The 18,936-nt window shown below is 41.7% G+C and overlaps 1 protein-coding gene across 1 annotated transcript; it reads left to right on the forward strand.

The window, feature by feature from the left end:
• Positions 1 to 2,878: 2,878 nt before the first annotated feature.
• On the forward strand, positions 2,879 to 16,841 carry POLR2D (RNA polymerase II subunit D). The gene is made up of 4 exons (XM_003990675.4): positions 2,879 to 3,035; positions 10,149 to 10,329; positions 15,017 to 15,112; positions 16,079 to 16,841. The coding sequence occupies exons 1-4, from the start codon at positions 2,963 to 2,965 to the stop codon at positions 16,155 to 16,157; spliced, it is 429 nt and encodes a 142-aa protein (XP_003990724.1). The 5' UTR covers positions 2,879 to 2,962; the 3' UTR covers positions 16,158 to 16,841.
• Positions 16,842 to 18,936: the final 2,095 nt, after the last annotated feature.

Here is an 18,936-nt window from a genome sequence, read left to right on the forward strand (position 1 = left end):
AAGTAACCAAGGATGCTGATACTGGAATCTTTAGGCTGGCAGTCTGCTAGGCCTGAGCTCAAATCTTGGTTCTGCCATTTATGAGCCAGACAGCTAGTTACTACTCTGAGTCAAATATTCTGCTTTGTGACAGGGCTGTGAACCTCCAAGGTAACCTGCCAGGAAGGCTTTGCCCAGGCCCCAGTGTACTGTTGCAATGGCTGGATGACTATCTGGACTGTCATCCAATGTCAGATGTAGATGGGGACCACTAGGCAAGTATCAAAACCTCTGGGACCCCTAAGCTACTCTGGACATGTGGGAGGAGGAAGCATAACTATGCTCAGACCTTCAGGTCAGGACAGGCTTTCTGAAAGGGGTGGGTGCTGAAGTAAGCCCAGCTTGACCTCAAGCCCTCAAGAGAGCTTTTCAGAGAGAGTCTTAACAGTTCCAACACAGGGCACACTGCCCAGACGGGCTTTAGAATCCAAGAGTGGGACTCTCAGGGCAGCCTCCAGGAAGTTGTTGTACCTGGAAGGCAAGGGTGGTTTGCACAGTTACATAACCTCCCCACATCCCCACATCCCCATTCCGTTGTATCTCTAGAGATTGTATTAATAGTGAAAGGGAGGGGGGCACGTGTTTATTCCTTTGGTTTCCTTTGTACACTTACCAGGTGACTTCCAGCAGCGGGTGCCAAGATTTTTTTTTTTTAATTTTTGAGAGAATAGATGAAATTGGGAGATTCTTAACATTAACTTTGAATATAGGGAGAAGTGGGAAACATATCAGCATACTATATTAATGGCAGAATACCTGGGTCCAGGAAAGACATTAGTGATTCAGTCTACAAGAGATTCTTTGAGAAACAGACCAAAAGGTTACAAAAGTTGTAAATTACTATTTGGGTTGAAAAAAATGTAGAGCAACATTAATAAAATATGTATTACAGCAAACGTGTTTGCGTAAGTTCTGTATAATTAGTGTTTTCCTTCATTTCCCAAGAATTATATGATGAAAATGACATTTAAGGAAATTGAAATACGAATTTACCTCAGAGTGAATATTCCTCTTATGTACCTGATAATTTCATTCATGTTACTACCCCCCATCTGTTTTGACTAAATGTTAAAAGAACAGTTCCAGTGCCCACCCCTGCTCCTCAGATCTCTTGTGACTCACCTACCCCCAACCACAAGTAACTTTTTTCTCTATGTATCTTAAAAAAATATATATTTTTTAATGTTTTTATTTTTGAGACAAAGACAGAGCATGAGCAGGGGAGGGGCAGAGAGCGAGAGAGACACAAAATCTGAAGCAGGCTCCAGGCTCTTAGCTGTCAGCACAGAGTCGGATGCGGGGCTTGAACTCACAGACTATGAGATTATGACCTGAGCTGAAGTCAGACGCCTAACCGACTGAGCCACCCAGGCGCCGCACTATGAATCTTTCTATAGCATTTTCTTTCACTTTCTTTTCTCTGACCACTTGCCATTTTCTGTCTTTTATTATGGAAAATAAGTCCAGATTTTGCATCAGCTGCTTTTGGTCATCTTGTGGGGACATATTTATGACTGAATCATCTTTTTAACCCCAGGGCTTTCCACATGAGTGTTTATAAAGGTTTCCTGAATGAAAATGTTGTAGACCATCCACCTTGCAAACATCACAGTGTGCATTAATTCTCTCCTTACTTTCTTCACCTGTTCACTTCTTTCCTGCTGTGTGTATATAGAAGATACCAAGTGTTGGGTATCCAGCTTGATGTTGGGCCAGCACATGGTAAGGTCCAGTAGGTATTTGGTGCTCTTAATGGCCTGTTGGTTGGACAGATGGAAAAAAAAGGCCTATACTGAGTTCCAGGCCCACTTCCCACACCCAGCTGCTGCATGTCCCCAGACTCCTCATCAGGACATTTGTCCTGCGCATCCAATGAACCATGTAGGAAAACATTTTCAAACAGTCTGCCTATGCTATGTAACCTACTATTATTTTACCCAGTAATTTTCTTTTGGAAATACAGATATACAGCAAATTAATTTTGTAAAAATTACTATATTTATAAATCAAAAGAACACAGATTACATATTGTCAAGTAATATATATATTTTTAATGTTGATTTATTTTTGTGTGTGAGAGAGAGAGCACGTGTGATCAGGGGAGGGGCAGAGAGAGAGGGGGACAGAGGGTCCCAAGCAGGCTCTGCTCTGACAGCAGAGAGCCAGATGTGGGGCTGGAACCCATGAACTGGGAGATCATGACCTGTGAAGTCTTAGGCTTAACTGACTGAGCCACCCAAGGCGCCCCTTAATTCATCATTTGTAAACACAGTTTAAAGGACAACTAAACACTGTTCACCACAGAGACAAATAATGCCACAGAGACAAATTCCTTCCTTTGTTGTACAATCTTCTATTTTCTCTCAAGCCGAAAACAGCATCGTTTTTCATTTGCTTACATTTCTGTGTATCATCCAAATGTTCCAACAGATGGATTAAAGGTCTCTCAGTATCACTTCCCACGTGCTCAGAAGTATCAGAATAATTCACTACAAATCGATCACATTTTTTAAAATACTTAAGCGTTCAAAAAAATTCCACTGTGTTTTCGGCGTCACTAACCCAGCTTTCCATCAAGAGGAGTTCCTAGGGTCAGTCAATTAGCGCGTTCCCGCGTTTCATCTAATCCTTCCTCCGGCTCTAGGAAGCAGGCCTTACGACAGGCGAGGAAGCTGAGGCTCAGAAAGGTCAGTTGACCAGTCCGAGGACGCGCGACAAAGGGACCCTCGGCTCCCCAAAAAGCTCCGGGACTCCGTCGCCCTTGTCCGCCTGGGCATCCCAGAGAGCCGCGCCACCCCCAACCAGCTTCCTGGTGGAAGCCCATCCCATCCTCTGCGACCACGCCCCTTCCGTGGCCGGGACCCGCGCTTCCGCTTCCGGCGGTGTGAGTGGGACGCGCGGCGTGGTGTGGCGTTTCGTGGTGATGGCGGCCGGAGGTAGCGATCCGCGGGCCGGCGACGTAGAGGAGGATGCCTCACAGCTTATCTTTCCCAAAGGTGGGGCTGGGGCTGCGCGACTGCCCCCGCTGTCCCGCGTGGTCGCCGCAAACCTGGCGTCGCCCCGTGCCTCGCCCGAGGCCGCGGCGGACAGCTGGGCGGGTTCCCGGCTAGGAGACTGGCAGGGAGGATGGGGGATGCGGCCGTGGGAGGGGCCTGGGCCCGCACGGCTACTGTACCTCTAGAGGGGCCAGTCGGATTCCACGCCTGCTGCCTTGGAACCGTGGGCGCCCCGCTCCACGCCACCCCTGAGCAGCCTCTTGCTACTCGTTTAAGTAATTTACCCGATAAACTGCGAAGTGCTGCAGGAATGTGGCAAGGATGAACAAAGCGACACTAGTTAAAGTGGTAAGGACATCATCATTAATCATTAATGTGCCATTCCAAGGGCGCTTGGCTGGCTCAACCAGTAGAGCATGCGACTCTTGATCTCAGGGTCGTGCGTTCAAGCCCCACATTGGGCAAGGAGCCTATTAAAAAAAAAGGTAATGTAAGGTTGCAAAAGGAAAAAGAGACAAGCGTGGACTGAACTTCCGATGTGTGCAGAGTGACTGGGCCTTTTATAGGCAGAATAAAGAAATGGGGAGGAGCTGAGTGGGGTCTCCATAGGATCAGGGAAGTGAAAAATTACAAAAACCGGGAAGGGGGGGTTGGTCGATTTGAAACCCATTTGGTTTTGTTAACTGGCGCTTGCAAGAGTTAGACTTCTCCTCTCCCACAGCTCTTACTGTGAACTGACGGAGGCCCTACCTTCAGGTGTTGGCTGGGACAAACAGTAAATTTCTTGGGCAGACTTAGTTTTCAGAGGCAGGAGCTTTAAAGGGGCTAAGGTCATCCTAGGAACATGGCCTTGAGCTGTTAGAAATTATGTTAGTGTTTTGTTAAAGTCTTTCTGGGCCAAGGTTGAGTCGCAAAAAGAGGACTCAGGAGCCTGGCTAGAGTTTGGGTCAAGGAGAGCCTTTGTCAGAGGACTTCCTACAAGTACAGCACATTTTACTGTCAGGGAACTTCCTTTGTGCAGTGTGATGTATTTTATTTGTAATCCCCCCCCCCCTTTTTTTTTTAACTTTAGTTTTTTAATTTACATCCAAGTTAGTTAGGTTATAGTGCAACAATGATTTCAGGAGTAGAATCCTTAATGCCTCTTACCCATTTAGCCCATTCCCCCTCCCACAACCCCTCCAGTAACCCTCTGTTTGTTCTCCATATTTAAGAGTCTCTTGTGTTTTGTCCCCCTCCCTGTTTTTATATTATTTTTGCTTCCCTTCCCTTGTGTTCATCTGTTTTGTGTCTTAAAGTCCTCATATGAGTGAAGTCATATGATTTTTGTCTTTGACTAATTTCGCTTAGCATGATACCTCCAGTTCCATCCACATAGTTGCAAATGGCAAGATTTCATTGGTTTAGGTTGCCGAGTAATACCCCATTGTATACATATACCACATCTTCTTTATCCATTCATCTGCTGATGGACATTTGGGCTCTTTCCATACTTTGGCTATTGTTGATAGTGCTGCTATAAACATCCGGGTGCATGTGTCCCTTCGGAACAGCACACCTGTATCCCTTGGATAAATACCTAGTAGTGCAATTGCTGGGTCGTAGGGTAGTTCTATTTTTAATTTTTTGTAGAACCTCCATACTGTTGTCCAGAGTGGCTGCACCAGTTTGCATTCCCATGAGCTGTGCAAAAGAGATCCTCTTTCTCCACGTTGTCGCTAACATCTGTTGCCTGAGTTGTTAATGTTAGCTGATGTACTTTATTTGTAATTTAGAAGCCAAAAATAGTCAAGAAGCTTAAGATTTTAAAATAACCATATTTTACAGATAGTGGAAAATGCAAACTAAATCTTCACAGTATCCACCTTAACAATAACCTTAAAATTACCCAATAATTTTAAAATTGTATCCACGATAAAAACTGAAACTCTACACCCTTTTCACCCAGAGGAAACTACTGTAAACAATTTAGTGCTTATCCTTCCAGACTAATTTTATGTTTATTTATTAATATATACATACGCTATTTTTCTTTGTAAAAATGAGATTATACAAAAGAAGTGCTACAGCCTTTAAAAATTTTGATGGTAGGGGTGCCTGGGTGACCCAGTCAGTTAAGCGTCCGACTTTGGTTCAGGTCATGATCTCACAGTTCATGAGTTCCAGCTCCAAGTCAGGCTCTGTGCTGACAGCTCAGAGCCTGGAGCCTGCTTCAGGTTCTGTGTCTCCCTCTCTCTCTGCTCCTCCCCCGCTCGTGCTCTGTCTCTCTCTTTCAAAAATAAATAGACATTTAAAAAATTTTTCTTTTAATAAAGAAATTTTTTGACAATATATTGTGTAGAACTTTTTTGTTTTTGTTTTGTTTTTAAACTCCAGGCCCATCGTGGGGCTTGAACTCATGGCCTGGAGGTCAAGAGTTGCTTGGTCTGCTGACTCAGCCAGCTAGGCACTCCTGTCTTATTCTCTTAAAGGGCCGGATATACTTAGTGGTTTACCATAATACTATTTATCTGTTGATAAGCATATAGGTGGCTTCCAGTTTTCTATTTCATAGGCTCAAGGTCAAATTTCCATAGGGTAGCTTCATAGAAGTTTTTGGCAGAATAGAAGTGTGTGTGTGTGTGTGTGTGTGTGTGTGTGTGTGTGTAAGTGTAATAACTGAGACAGATGCTTTCTTAATGTATGATAAAGCTTATTGTACTTGGGTTTTATCTAGGTACTTTTTATTTTTTACACTCTGAAAATATTTGTTTTGATAAAGGCAGGTAGCATCTGGTACACATGAAAATTTTATTGAATTTGGTATAATTAGATCTTAGATTCTGTCAAGTAATGGTATGTCAGAGTTCTGAATATCTCTTTAACTTCTCAGCTCATATGTGGGGGGGGGGGGACACAGTGTTTATTATGTAGTTTAGAACGTGTGAAGATGCGGGCACCCGGTTTGCTCAGCCAGTAGAACATTTGACTCTATGTTGGGGGTTGTGAATTCAAGCCCTATTTTGGGGGTAGACTTGACTTAAAAAAAATGTGAAGATATATAGAAACAACAGTAAGTACTTAAAAGTTAAGGAAAGCCTTTGCTGTAGATAGCAAGCAAACAAATGTGTGCTAATTCATTGTAGGACAGAAAGAATGCATGAGGCAACTGAAAGCATCTGAGAGTTTGTAGTGGTAGTTTTCACAGCATGTTTGCCTGAAAATACAATTTGTCCTTTATCCATGTGATATAATTAACAGCAATTCTACTGAAAAAACTAGTAAGTAAGCCATTTTTTCCAAAAATGTTTGTATGATCCCAGTCCCTCCCTCCCTCAATTAAAGAAATCCCCTAGAATATTTTGTACTAGAGAGAAAATTTTGTAGTAGAAGACCATCTGAAATTGCTACCTTTATCATAATGTTTGTAATGAAGCGTCCTCAAAATTCCCAGTGGAGGGGCCCCTGGGTGGCTCAGTTAAGTGTCCAGCTTCAGCTCAGGTCATGATATGGTTTGTGAGTTTGAGTCCTGCATCAGGCTCTGTGCTGACAGCTCAGAGCCTGGAGCCTGCTTCGGATTCTGTATCTCCCTCTCTGCCCCTACCCTGCTTGTGCACGCGTGCGCACTCGCTCTCTCTCGCTCTTTCTCAAGAATAAACATACATTAATTTTTTTTTTTTTTAATAAAAAAGAAAATTCCCAGTTGAGGTACTGGTCAAGGAATATTTTTCCTTCTTATAGGAAGGAATTGATAAATAATTTGGATGAATTGATAAATAATTTGGATTAATAAATTGTGGCTATGGTCCTTAAAAGATCAGTACAGAGGAAGAGTAACATGCATAGTTTGGCTGCTTTGACCTTTCATTGTTTGAAAGAAGTGAAAGTGATGTATAAATAGTACTTGGACATTACCCTCAGTAAAGAATAGGAACAGGTGACTTCCTGGTGTTCTGACAGTTCTGTTCTGTTACATTTAACAGGTAAATTTTGCTTGGTATGGAAAGGGAGGCATATCTTACTTGGCCAATTTTCCAGGAGCCTTAAAAGCAGCAATAGCTGTAACAAACATGGAGATGATTCTTACTAGTAATTCTTGTTTAGCCTATTGGTTTCCATTTTCTTTTTTTTTCTTTAAGTTTGTTTATTTTGAGAGAGCTTGCCCACAAGTGGGGGAGGCACAGAGAGAGGGAATGAGAGAATCCCAAACAGGCTCTGCAGTGTTAGCATGGACTGGAACTTAGAAACCGTGAGATCATGACCTGAGCTGAAACCAAGAGTCAGATGGTTAACTAACTGAGCCACCCAGATGCCCCTGATTCTATTTTCTGAGTCTGTATCAATGCAGCAGCCTCACAAGTTGAGATTAACCCACTTTTTAGCTGCTGCTGCTTTTTTTTCTCTTATGTCACTTGTGACTGTCACTTCAGAGATGTGGAGTCCTACGCTCCTAATATTTACTGCTTTCTCAGCTCATTGCTTTGAAAGCAGTAGTTTCTTCACTTGTACATCACTTCACCAGTGAGTAACAGGCAGTGACCTGGGCTGGACAGGAATTGGCTCTGAGTTCCTCTTGTTCAAATTCTGCTGACCTCGAGTAGAAAATAGCTTTTTGGTGCCTTTTAGATTCAGAAGTAATGAGAACCTTGCAAGTAAAAATACTGTTTCCTCCTGCTGCCACCCTCCCCCAGCACAGACTGTTGTGGAAGCAGAGTGGAGCTCTTGTCACCTGGCCCGAGAGAGGGGGGCCACCCCTCTGATAGTGGTATTAGTGATTTCCCGAGAGTAAACATACCCAGATCCCATGGAAATGCTAAATTGCACGTAATTTTGGGTTTTCCTCATTAGTCTTCATCAGTGTGGGATTAGAAACATGAATCCATGTTTATGAATGGTTCCTACTCTGGAGGAACTCCCTGATAAAGAAAAGGCAGAAACCAGCTCTAATACTTTATAATAATTATTAGGAATGTATGTTCCTGTGGGATGCAAGGGAGACACTGGTTTCCCAAGGAGATAATGTTATTCTGAAAATATAGGGAAAGTTTGCCATATATTATGGAAAAACCTAGTTTTTTTATTTATTTCTTTTAAAACTAGTTTTTAAAGACTGCTTACTGGTATTCTTACTGTTCATGAGGATTATTATAATTTTTTTTTTTAAGTTTGTTTTCAGAAAGAGGGCACAAGCAGGGGAAGGGCAGAGAGAAAGAGAGAATCCCAAGCAGGCTCCATGCTGCCAGTGTAGACTCCAGTGTGGGACTTGAACTCACAAACCTTGTTATTATGACCTGAGCCAAAATCTAGAGTTGTACATTTAACTGATTGAGCTACCCACGTGCTCCAAGAGGATTTTTTTTAATGTTTATTTTTTACTTTTGAGAGCAAGTGTGGCAAGGGCAGAGAGAGAGGGGACAGAGGGTCTGAAGCAGGCTCTGCGCTGTCAGGCTGATACCAGTGAGCCCCATGCAGGGCTTGAACTCATGAGCCGTGAGATTATATATAACCTGAGCCAAAGTCAAATGCTCAACCTACAGGATTATTTAAAAAAATTTTTTTAAATGTTTATTTATTTTAGGGGCGCCTGGGTGGCGCAGTCGGTTAAGCGTCCGACTTCAGCCGGGTCACGATCTCGCGGTCCGTGAGTTCGAGCCCCGTGTCAGGCTCTGGGCTGATGGCTCAGAGCCTGGAGCCTGCTTCAGATTCTGTGTCTCCCTCTCTCTCTGCCCCTCCCCCATTCATGCTCTGTCTCTCTCTGTCCCCAAAAAAATAAATAAACGTTGAAAAAAAAAATTAAAAATGTTTATTTATTTTTGAGAGACAGAGACATGGCACGAGTGGGGGAGGGGCAGAGAGAGAGGGAGACACAGAATCTGAAGCAGGCTCCAGGCTCTGAGCTGTCAGCACAGAGCCCAACGTGGGGCTCGAACTCATGAGCCATGAGATCATGACCTGAGCCTAAGTCAGATGCTCAGCAGACTGAGCCACCCAGGCACCCTGACTGAGGATTATTTTAAATGAGCGAGCCCAAATGTCCATCACATGATGAATAGATAAAAATGTGGCATGTGCATATACATATATATGTGTGCATACACACTCGTACACACTCATTGGAATATTACTCAGCCATAAAAAGAATGAAATCTTGGCTATTTACAATGACATGGATGGAGCTAGAGAGTATAATGCTAAGGGCCATAAGAGAAAGACACTGATTTCACTCATATGTGGAATTTAAGAAACAAAACAGATGTACATAGGGGAAAAGAAAAAAAGAGGGGCAAATCAGAAAAGACTCTTTACAGGAAAAAAAACAAGGTTGCTGGAGGGGAAGTGGGACCGGGGGGGATGAGTTAAATGGGTGATGGGTATTAAGGAGGGCACTTGTAATGAGCACTGGGTGTCACGTATAAGTGATGAATCCCTAAATTATATACTTGAAACTAGTATTACACTGTATGTTAACTCGCTAGAACTTAAGAAACTTGAAACTAAAAAAATAAATAGGTATCAAGGGCAGGAGATTTGTGTGATGGTAAATATTTGAAATAGGTTTAGTTGGTAAACTACATAAGACTATGAAACCTGGAAGGTAGGGAGTAGGGACTTCTGGCCTCAGGCCCAATGCCAAGTACGTGATCTGGGTGAATGAGTAGATAATAGATTCATTCAGCTACTAAAATAGAATTGGGGGTGCATTATTGTGTGTTTCCAAACCCTTGGCCCTCCCTAATGTGTAATAATTATTAAAATTGAGGGTGTAGTATTAGTATTATGGAACTACATTAGGAGCTCATGCAAGCTAAAGAGAAATAATTGTTGGTTATGCTCCCTTTTGGAATCAGTAACTGGCCTAATCAGGATAATGACGTGTCATTACTTAATAGCACGTCCAGGTCAGGTTCTTTGATGTTAGAAACTGTCTGGCCCCACTGAACTAAATTTTAGTCTCATGAACTCTTCTGTGCCTTGTGGTAGGCAGGTCTGGCTGAAGGTGAAGCCGTGGGGTATGAGGCCTCTGGATTTATGCAGGGACGCAAACTTGCTGTTAATCTCGAAAGCAAAATTAACATTTAGAAGCTGTCTTTTGAAGGAATATTTTCAGCTGACATTTGTGCTTCTCACAAATAGAGTTTGAAACAGCGGAGACACTACTAAATTCAGAAGTTCACATGCTTCTGGAGCATCGAAAGCAACAGAATGAGAGTGCAGAGGATGAACAGGAACTTTCTGAGGTCTTCATGAAAACTTTAAATTACACAGCCCGTTTCAGTCGTTTCAAAAACAGAGAGACTATTGCCAGTGTCCGCAGGTGAGTGCTAAAGGAAAGTTTTTATTAATCCAAATTCGTAGATGTCTGAGCGTAAAATACTTTTGCCTCCAGCACCACCAGCACCAGCACCCAATGGGCATCATCTATACCATGAATGTAAGAAAAATAATGTCTTTGTCAGAAATTTAAAAACGGCTCTTTGATCACCAAAATGCTCTTTGATCACCTTTTCCGGTACCTGAAATCCCCGTGGTCATCCTGTACAGTAACCACTATTGGCAGTTTGTTGTTATTCTTCCAGATCTTTTCCATGCATTCATATACATATATACACCTATAAACAACACAGAAGTGATTTGTGATGGTGGTTGTTTTAATAAAATGGGCTTATTTATTTATTATTCACCTGAAATGTCTTCAAGATCTTTTTTTTTGTATTTTAATTTTAATTGTTTTTAATGTTTATTTATTTTTGAGAGAAAGAGACAGAGCATGAGGGGGAGGGGGAGAGAGAGAGAGGGAGACACGGAATCTGAAGCAGGCTCCAGGCTCCAGCTGTCAGCACAGGGCCAGACGCAGGGCTCAAGCCCATGATCCACGGGATCATGACCTGAGCCACGCAGGCTCCCCTCAAGATCTTTATATGTTTGTAAATATAAATCAGGAGCTGTACCTTTCAGAAGGTGGATTTTAGCATTTTTTCCCAAGGCATTGCTTCTCAAATTGAGTTGGATGTAACCTGGGAAACAGTGATGCTCTGGGGCATATAGCAGGCCACAGGAGAAACATCTTCCTCAAGTAGCAGTTTAATTTAATGGTAGGTGATTTTAAAACATTTCTACATTAAAACAAACAGATACCAGCATACTGTGGAGTAAAACAAAAACTGTGTATAAATTCTTGAATTAAATTACAAGACTTAAAACCCTACTTGTAGATGCAGAAAGTCATTTGAGCCCATGCGCCCAGGTTGCCTAGGGGTACTTGCTTGCTCTGTTCCAGAGAAAATGTTTGAGAAGTACTGTCCTTAGGAAAAGCAAGTGTACAAAAAAGATGTATATACACATACTTTTCAGGGAGATATTTCTAATAGCCAATGGTAAAAAGAAAAAAAAAGCAACCTAAACATTCAATAGTAATTAAATAAATAAAGTAGTAAATCATTTGGTGAACTACTGTATTGTTATTAAAATTGTGGTAGCGGGGCACCTGGGTGGCTCAGTCGGTTAAGTGTCCGATTTCGGCTCAGGTCGTGATCTCGCAGTCCGTGAGTTCGAGCCCCGCATTGGGGCTCTGTGCTGACAGCTCAGAGCCTGGAGCCTGTTTCGGATTCTGTGTCTCCCTCTCTCTGACCCTCCCCCATTCATGCTCTGTCTCTCTCTGTCTCAAAAATAAATAAAGGTTAAAAAAAAATTTTAAAAAAATTGTAGCAAATGAAAGATGTTGACATGTTAAGTGTGCAGAAAATGAAGGTGATAAAATTGTATCTGAAGTATACAGTCTGTTCTAGAAGGTGTGGGTGTACACACTGAGGAAAGATGGGAGGGGAGTGTGCAGTGTTGGGCCTGTGAGGTGACCTGAGTAGATGAAGGTAGGCTTATACCTTTGTGAATAAATGGTCTCAGGATTGTAAACATGTTGGTTCTCCCCAAATTACTGTATATATTTAGTGCCATTCTGCAACCTCAAGGAAATGGCGGGGGGGGGGGGCTAATAAAATGATCTTAATATTGTAAGAATTGTCAGAAAAAATTTTCTAAGAAAAATGAAGAAGAATTTGTCGTAAATGACAACAAATTCAAATACAATTCTATCATATTTTGTGTGAGTCCAGTATATGGCATTGTAGGTTAGTGGGGAAATACTTTAAAACAAAGTTTGAACACTATATCACATTTTTAAAGTTTATTTATTTTGAGTTGGGGAGGGGCAGAGAGAGATTCCTTAGCAGGCCCCATGCTGTCAGCACAGAGCCTGACATGGGGCTCTGTCCCTCAAACTGAGATCATGACCCAAGCTGACATCAAGAGTCAGACATTTAACCGAATGAGCCACCCAGGCACATACCCCCTCCCCCTTTTTTAAGGTTTATTTATTTATTTTAAGAGAGAGTGTGGGAGGGGCAGAGAAGAGAGGGAGAGAGAGATTGCCAGGCAGCCTCTGCCCTGTCAGCACACAGCCTGTCTCAGGGCTCAAACTCACTGTGAGATCATGACCTGAGCCGAAACCAAGAGTTGGACACTTAACTGACTGAGCCACCCAGGCACCCCTGAACACTGTATCTTACACCGAATTTAATTCCTCAGGAATTAAGGATTGGAATATAAACCATGGCAAATAAAAGTGTTATGTGACAATGTGAGTGAATATATGTATTATTTTGGCTGTGGTTAGTAGGACTTTAAATGTGGGGAAACTTGAGTGATTTCAGTTGAATATAAGCTTTGTGAGGGCAGGAACTTGGTCGTATTCATCACTGTCAGACTCATTGTGGGCACTAAATAAATACTGAATTAACAAAAGAATTTGTATAAATATCTTTAAGCTCCCCTACATCAAATAAAATGCCATATGCAAAATATAAGTACAAACAGGGAAAGAATTGGTATCCTTAATATTCTCTTAATATTGAAAACTCCCAGCAAATAATTAAGAAAGAGGTGACACCAGTTTTTGAAAATGGACACCATCTCCAATTAGAGGCTTGATTTGAATCAGAACTTTAAATGGCTAGCTAATTCACATGAAATTATGCTCATCTTCAAGGAAATCAAAAAATGGTAAAAGAGCTAAGTAGATTTGAAAAGATTAGAAAAAGGGGCTCCTGGGTGACTCGGTTAAGCGTCTGACTCTTGAATTCGGCTCAGGTCACGATCTCGCAGTTCCTGAGTTCAAGCCCCATACTGGGCTCTCTGCTGTCAGCTAGAACCCACTTCTCGGATCTTCTGTTCCCCTCTCTCTCTGCCCCTCCCCTGCTTGTTCTCTCTCTTCTATCCGTTTCACCCTCCCTCCCTCTCTCTCTCAAAATAAATAAACTTAAAATAAAGACATTCATATCCTCTGGATAATTTGACTTCCAGGAATTTATCTTTAAAACACACAGTAATTGGGGCACTTGGCTGACTCAGTTGGTGGAGCAGCCAACCTTCTATGTCAGGGTTGTAAGTTCAAGCCCCATGTTGGGCATAGAACTTAAAAATTAAATCTTTAAAAAAAATACACAGGGGTGCCTGGGTGGCGCAGTCGGTTAAGCGTCCGACTTCAGCCAGGTCACGATCTCGCGGTCCGTGAGTCCGAGCCCCGCGTCGGGCTCTGGGCTGATGGCTCAGAGCCTGGAGCCTGTCTCCGATTCTGTGTCTCCCTCTCTCTCTGCCCCTCCCCCGTTCATGCTCTGTCTCTCTCTGTCCCAAAAATAAATAAATGTTGAAAAAAAATTAAAAAAAAAATACACAGTAATCAAAACTAAATCACACAGTAATCGATCAAATACACAAAGAAGTACACATAATGTTCAAAAAGCGTTACTTAAAATGAATAATTGAAACAGTTGAAATGTTCAACAGCAGGAAATTTGATATATAAATTATGGCACAGCCTTTTAGTGGAGTGCCACGTTCAGGGTGCTGTTATGTGTGTACTAATAGGAAAACAGCTGTGTTGTTGATTGGAAAAAGGCCAATCACAGAATGACATTTGTTATGACTCATTTGTTTTAAAAAAGAAATTACAGAGGAGGGGAAGGTGATCTCCATGGAAAAGTTAATACTAGTTATTTCTGGGTAGGATTTCAGGTTATCTTCACCTTTTTGATATCTTTTGTATTGTTTATGAGTATATGTTCATTTTACAACAAACCCCTCCACACACATACCTACACTACACTTCTTTAGAAACCTCTTCCCAAGTAACTAAGTTTACAATATTTTCTTTAGAAAATGGATATAGCTTTTTAAGTGACAAAAAGTGATGAATGTATGAGTGAATATTCTAAAACAGGAAAGTGTTTGGAACGATACGCTAAGATAATAACATTGATTTTGTTTAGGTAGTGATATGGGTAGCTTTTATTTATCTGTCATGTATTTTCTAAATTCCGTGTGATAACTAATATGCTTGTAATAGAATGATACGCACAGTAAATGTTTTGTTTCCGAACAGATGTTTAAGGTGTTCTCTGAAACCAAATCCACCATGGATGAGCTCTTTTAAGAGCTATATGTGTGAAAAACCAAGATAGGATTTGACAGTGTTTTATACAATTTGAATTAGAACTGTGCATTTAAAATAAGGTGCTGTTTGCACACATATTTGTACAAAGTAAGGTTTGCCTATATTTATTTTGTAGATAAGTTTAAAAGAGAATTTCCTCCTTGTCACAATATCCAAACAAGGGAGGAGAGAACAACAAAATAAATTCCTGAGGAAAAGGTTGTGTAGTCCTTAAGGTGTATATGGTGGTTTTTCAAAAGTTAAAATGACAGGGCTTCTCTTGCCCTGTGTGCTCTGCTCACTTTTGTGGCCTCTGTCTGATTTCACTGTAATTTCCTGTCCTCCAGGAACAGAACAGGAAATGATCTGAAAGTGTGATTTGGCAGCCAAGCAAACTGTATGAAAGATTGCAAGTGCTTTGCTTGCTTACCTTTCTTGCTAAGTACCTTTGGGTTCTCTTTTTCCTAGTCATCATTCTTTGATTTTTGTTTGTTTTGATTCTCTACTCCGTGATCAGCTTGTTGCTCCAGAAGAAGCTTCATAAGTTTGAGTTGGCCTGTTTGGCCAACCTTTGCCCAGAGACTGCTGAGGAGTCGAAGGCTCTGATCCCAAGGTTAGTACCGGCTGTGCTGAGTTCTGTATGTTGGATAGATTCCTACAAGTAGAATTAGTGTGTCTAAATGGTGTGTGCATTTAAAATATGGACTGATATCATCAGCATTGAATGGAGTGCCTTTTTTAACAGGGTATGAAAATGATGGTTTTATAGCACACCAACTGTTAGCAAAAATGTGGAACAGCTGAATCTTTCATACACTGATGGTAGGAGTGCAAATTAGTACAGTCACTCACTTTGGAGAACAATTTAGCTACATCTAGTAAAATTAAAGATGATTATACACTGACCCAAAAACCATTCCTGGGTACATGCCCTGAAAGCAGCTCATACAGTTCATAAGAAGGCATGTATTCTAGTGCTCATTACTGCATTGTTCGTGGTAACAGAACTTGATAATCTGTCAAACATGGGCATGAATAAAAAAATCATTTATATAGCAATGAAAAAATTAATGAACTGGAATAACATCAAATACCAAAATGAATTTGGAGTGAAGAAAATTGTAGAAGGATATATACAGAATGATGCCATTTCTTATAAAGTGTAAAAACAGTGCTGCATATGACTTGAGAGAGATAGATAATAGGTATAAAATAAGTATAGAAATGATAAATACCAAATTTAGCATAATGGCTAATTCTGGGGAAGGTATTTTGATAGGGAGCATACACAGAGCCATTCATTAATTTGTTCTGTTGTGTTTATCAAAGAAATCTAAATCAAGTAGGAGTAACTATTAAGGTTACCTTATCTTCTATACTTTTTTAAATCTTTGAAACACTTCATAATGTTCTAAAAGGAATGGCATGCAGGAAGTACAGCTGAAAGGGTAAAGGTGTCAGCATTTAGAGGTAAATGGAGAAGTGGGCACAGCGGTGCTCAAAGATCAGTGTGTTAAAAAGAGCTCGGGAACATTGTCAGTCGCTGAGACACTTAGTTCTTTTGGTTTTCTTCTCGTAGCCTGGAGGGGCGGTTTGAAGATGAGGAGCTGCAGCAGATTCTTGATGATATCCAGACCAAGCGCAGCTTTCAGTATTAATCTCCAGATACCATTCTGCTGCTGAGGGCACGACACCCCAGCCCAGCACCACTGTCCCGGTCTCTGGAGCTGACTTACACAGAAATTGTATGGCAGAAGACACTTGGTGTAGGTTGCTGTGTCGGACTTGACTAGTGGACCTTGATAACCTGACCTTGCCTCTCAGAAGGGTGAGATGGGGTGATGTGCTCATATGCTACACTGTTGACTACCTCATACCACAGTTTTGGTCCCGGTGGTATTTCTAAAAATTTTTTAAGTCATCTCTGCTCCCAGCATGGGACTTTAACTCATGACCCCAGGATCAATTGACGCATGCTCTACCAACTGATGCAGCCAGGTGCCCCCTTTTTAAGATTTTATCTTTTTAGCTCCTGTGTTATTTTTGATTCCTAAGATTTCGTGTTTAATAATTTCAATCTGTTTATAGTTCTTAAAACTAATAGAATGTATAAAACTGGTATAGGAAGCAATAGTCTTATCTCAATGTGAAAGGAAGAATTAAGGGGGGGCCACTGGCTGGCTCGGTCAGTATAGCATACAATTCTTGATCCCAGGGCCATTAGTTCAAGCCCCATGTTGGTCATGGAGCCCAGTTAAAAAAACAAAACAAACAAAAAAGCCCAAACAGGGGTCCCCAAATATAAATGCAAAAGGAAGAATTAAACCAGATCTGTATCGTCATTTAAAATTCTTAAAGAAAGGAGGAGGGGCGCCTGGGTGGTGTAGTCGGTTGAGCGTCCGAATTCAGCCAGGTCACGATCTCACGGTCTGTGAGTTCGAGCCCCGCGTCGGGCTCTGGGCTGATGGCTCAGAGCCTGGAGCCTGTTTCCGATTCTGTGTCTCCCTCTCTCTCTGCCCCTCCCCCGTTCATGCTCTGTCTCTCTCTGTCCCAAAAATAAATAAACGTTGAAAAAAAAAAATTAAAAAAAAAAAAAAAAAAAGAAAGGAGGATAGTCATGACTGTGAGACAGCATTGGCATCGTGCTTAACCTGGAAGTCCAGGAAGAAGCTTGCTGGAAAGCAGTTACACCTGAGGATAACTGCCAAGCATCATGGAGCCCATAGCCCTGAGGTAGATGGGTACTTGGCCTTTTTTCTTGGACTGTTGCAGAATGTAGGTTTGGAGGCAGTGGTCCTTAATCACTATTTTCTCACTCCCAAATTAAGATTTTTTTCCTTCATAGGCCAAACTTGAAGGTTTGAACACTTTGAAGAGTCTTTGAATGGGACATTCCAGTCCAAACCTCTGGCTTGCTACTCAGTAGGTGTTCTCTGATGAGGGTGACTTGGAAGGAGGGAGCCTGCCTCTTCAGGAGCCACTACAGTGCAGTCACTCGATGTGAAGCTAGTTGGGGGAATCTCTTTAATAGCTAAACATTCTAGCTGGGTGTACCACAGTATCATAGCCAATGAGGTTTAGCCACGGCACAGATACTGGTCACTGAAGAAGAAAAAAAAAAAAAGCCAAACATTCTAGCTTTGATATTTCTGAAGGAAATATGCCTGTTTTCTTCACAATTTGGAGATTTTTCTTTAGAGCGCTTGTTGGCTCCAGATGAATGTGTGATCCAAAAAAAGGTTGGAGAGACAACAAAGTTTGTTTTGTTTTGTTTTAAATAGGTTCCACATCCATTGTAGGACTTGAACTCCTGACTCGGGAGATCAAGAGTCTTATGCTCTACTGACTGAGCTTGCCAGAGGCCCCAACAAAGTTAGCTTTTAAAAGGTAAGATAATTTGGAGTGCCTCATTGGCTCAGTCAGTAGAGCATATGATTCTTGATCTTGGGGTCATGAGTTCAAGCCTCATGTTTGGTGTAGAGTTTACTTAAAAAATAAAATAGTTTGATATGTGCTGGCTAAGGCAAAAATAAACTTTATAAATTCTTTCATTTTCTGAAATGACACAGTTTATAAGTCACTGATATTTAGTATTTGAAGGAAATCATCTTTTCATCCTTGGCAACTTCCCTTCTTTGAAACACATCAGTGTTCTGGGTTATAAAATATAGATGCTAATAGTATGTATTCCATAGATAATTTTGAGAAGATTGCTAAAAAGAGCCTAATTAGTGTCTGACATCTATTATGCCCCAATAAACGTTAGCTCGTATTAGCATCTCGGTCAGATGAGCAAGTAGACATAGGTAGTTAGCTTGCTTCATAGAAATTAGTGTAGGAATTTGGTAGCATGCCACTGGTACTGGTATCAGGCTATGAAAGCCAAATTACTTGGATCCGTAGAATTGTTTTTATTTTTTATTTAAAAAAAATTTTTTTTTGGGGGGCGCCTGGGTGGCGTAGTCGGTTAAGCGTCCGACTTCAGCCAGGTCACGATCTCGTGGTCCATGAGTTCGAGCCCTGCGTCGGGCTCTGGGCTGATGGCTCGGAGCCTGGAGCCTGTTTCCGATTCTGTGTCTCCCTCTCTCTCTGCCCCTCCCCCGTTCATGCTGTGTTTCTGTCTCAAAAATAAATAAACGTTGAAAAAAAAATTAAAAAAAAATTTTTTTTAATGTTTATTTTTTTGAGACAGAGAGAGACAGAGCATGAACGGGGGAGGGTCAGAGAGAGGGAGACACAGAATCGGAAACAGGCTCCAGGCTCTGAGCTGTCAGCACAGTGCCCGACGCGGGGCTTGAACTCACGGACCACGAGATCATGACCTGAGCTGAAGTCGGCCGCTTAACCGACTGAGCCACCCAGGCGCACCCGTAGAATTGTTTTTAAAGAGAGGCAGTAACACGTGTGGCTTGGCACCAACTAGTGGCACAGAAAGAA

Source organism: Felis catus, chromosome C1 (genome assembly GCF_018350175.1).
Source record: "Felis catus isolate Fca126 chromosome C1, F.catus_Fca126_mat1.0, whole genome shotgun sequence".
NCBI lineage: Eukaryota > Metazoa > Chordata > Mammalia > Carnivora > Felidae > Felis > Felis catus.

Coding starts and splice junctions, on each gene's coding strand:
- POLR2D (XM_003990675.4), top strand. CDS start 2,963: ATGGCGGCCGGAGGTAGCGATCCGCGGGCCGGCGACGTAGAGGAGGAT. Junction 3,036..10,148: donor ACAGCTTATCTTTCCCAAAG/GTGGGGCTGGGG, acceptor TCTCACAAATAG/AGTTTGAAACAGCGGAGACA. Junction 15,113..16,078: donor TCGAAGGCTCTGATCCCAAG/GTTAGTACCGGC, acceptor TTCTTCTCGTAG/CCTGGAGGGGCGGTTTGAAG.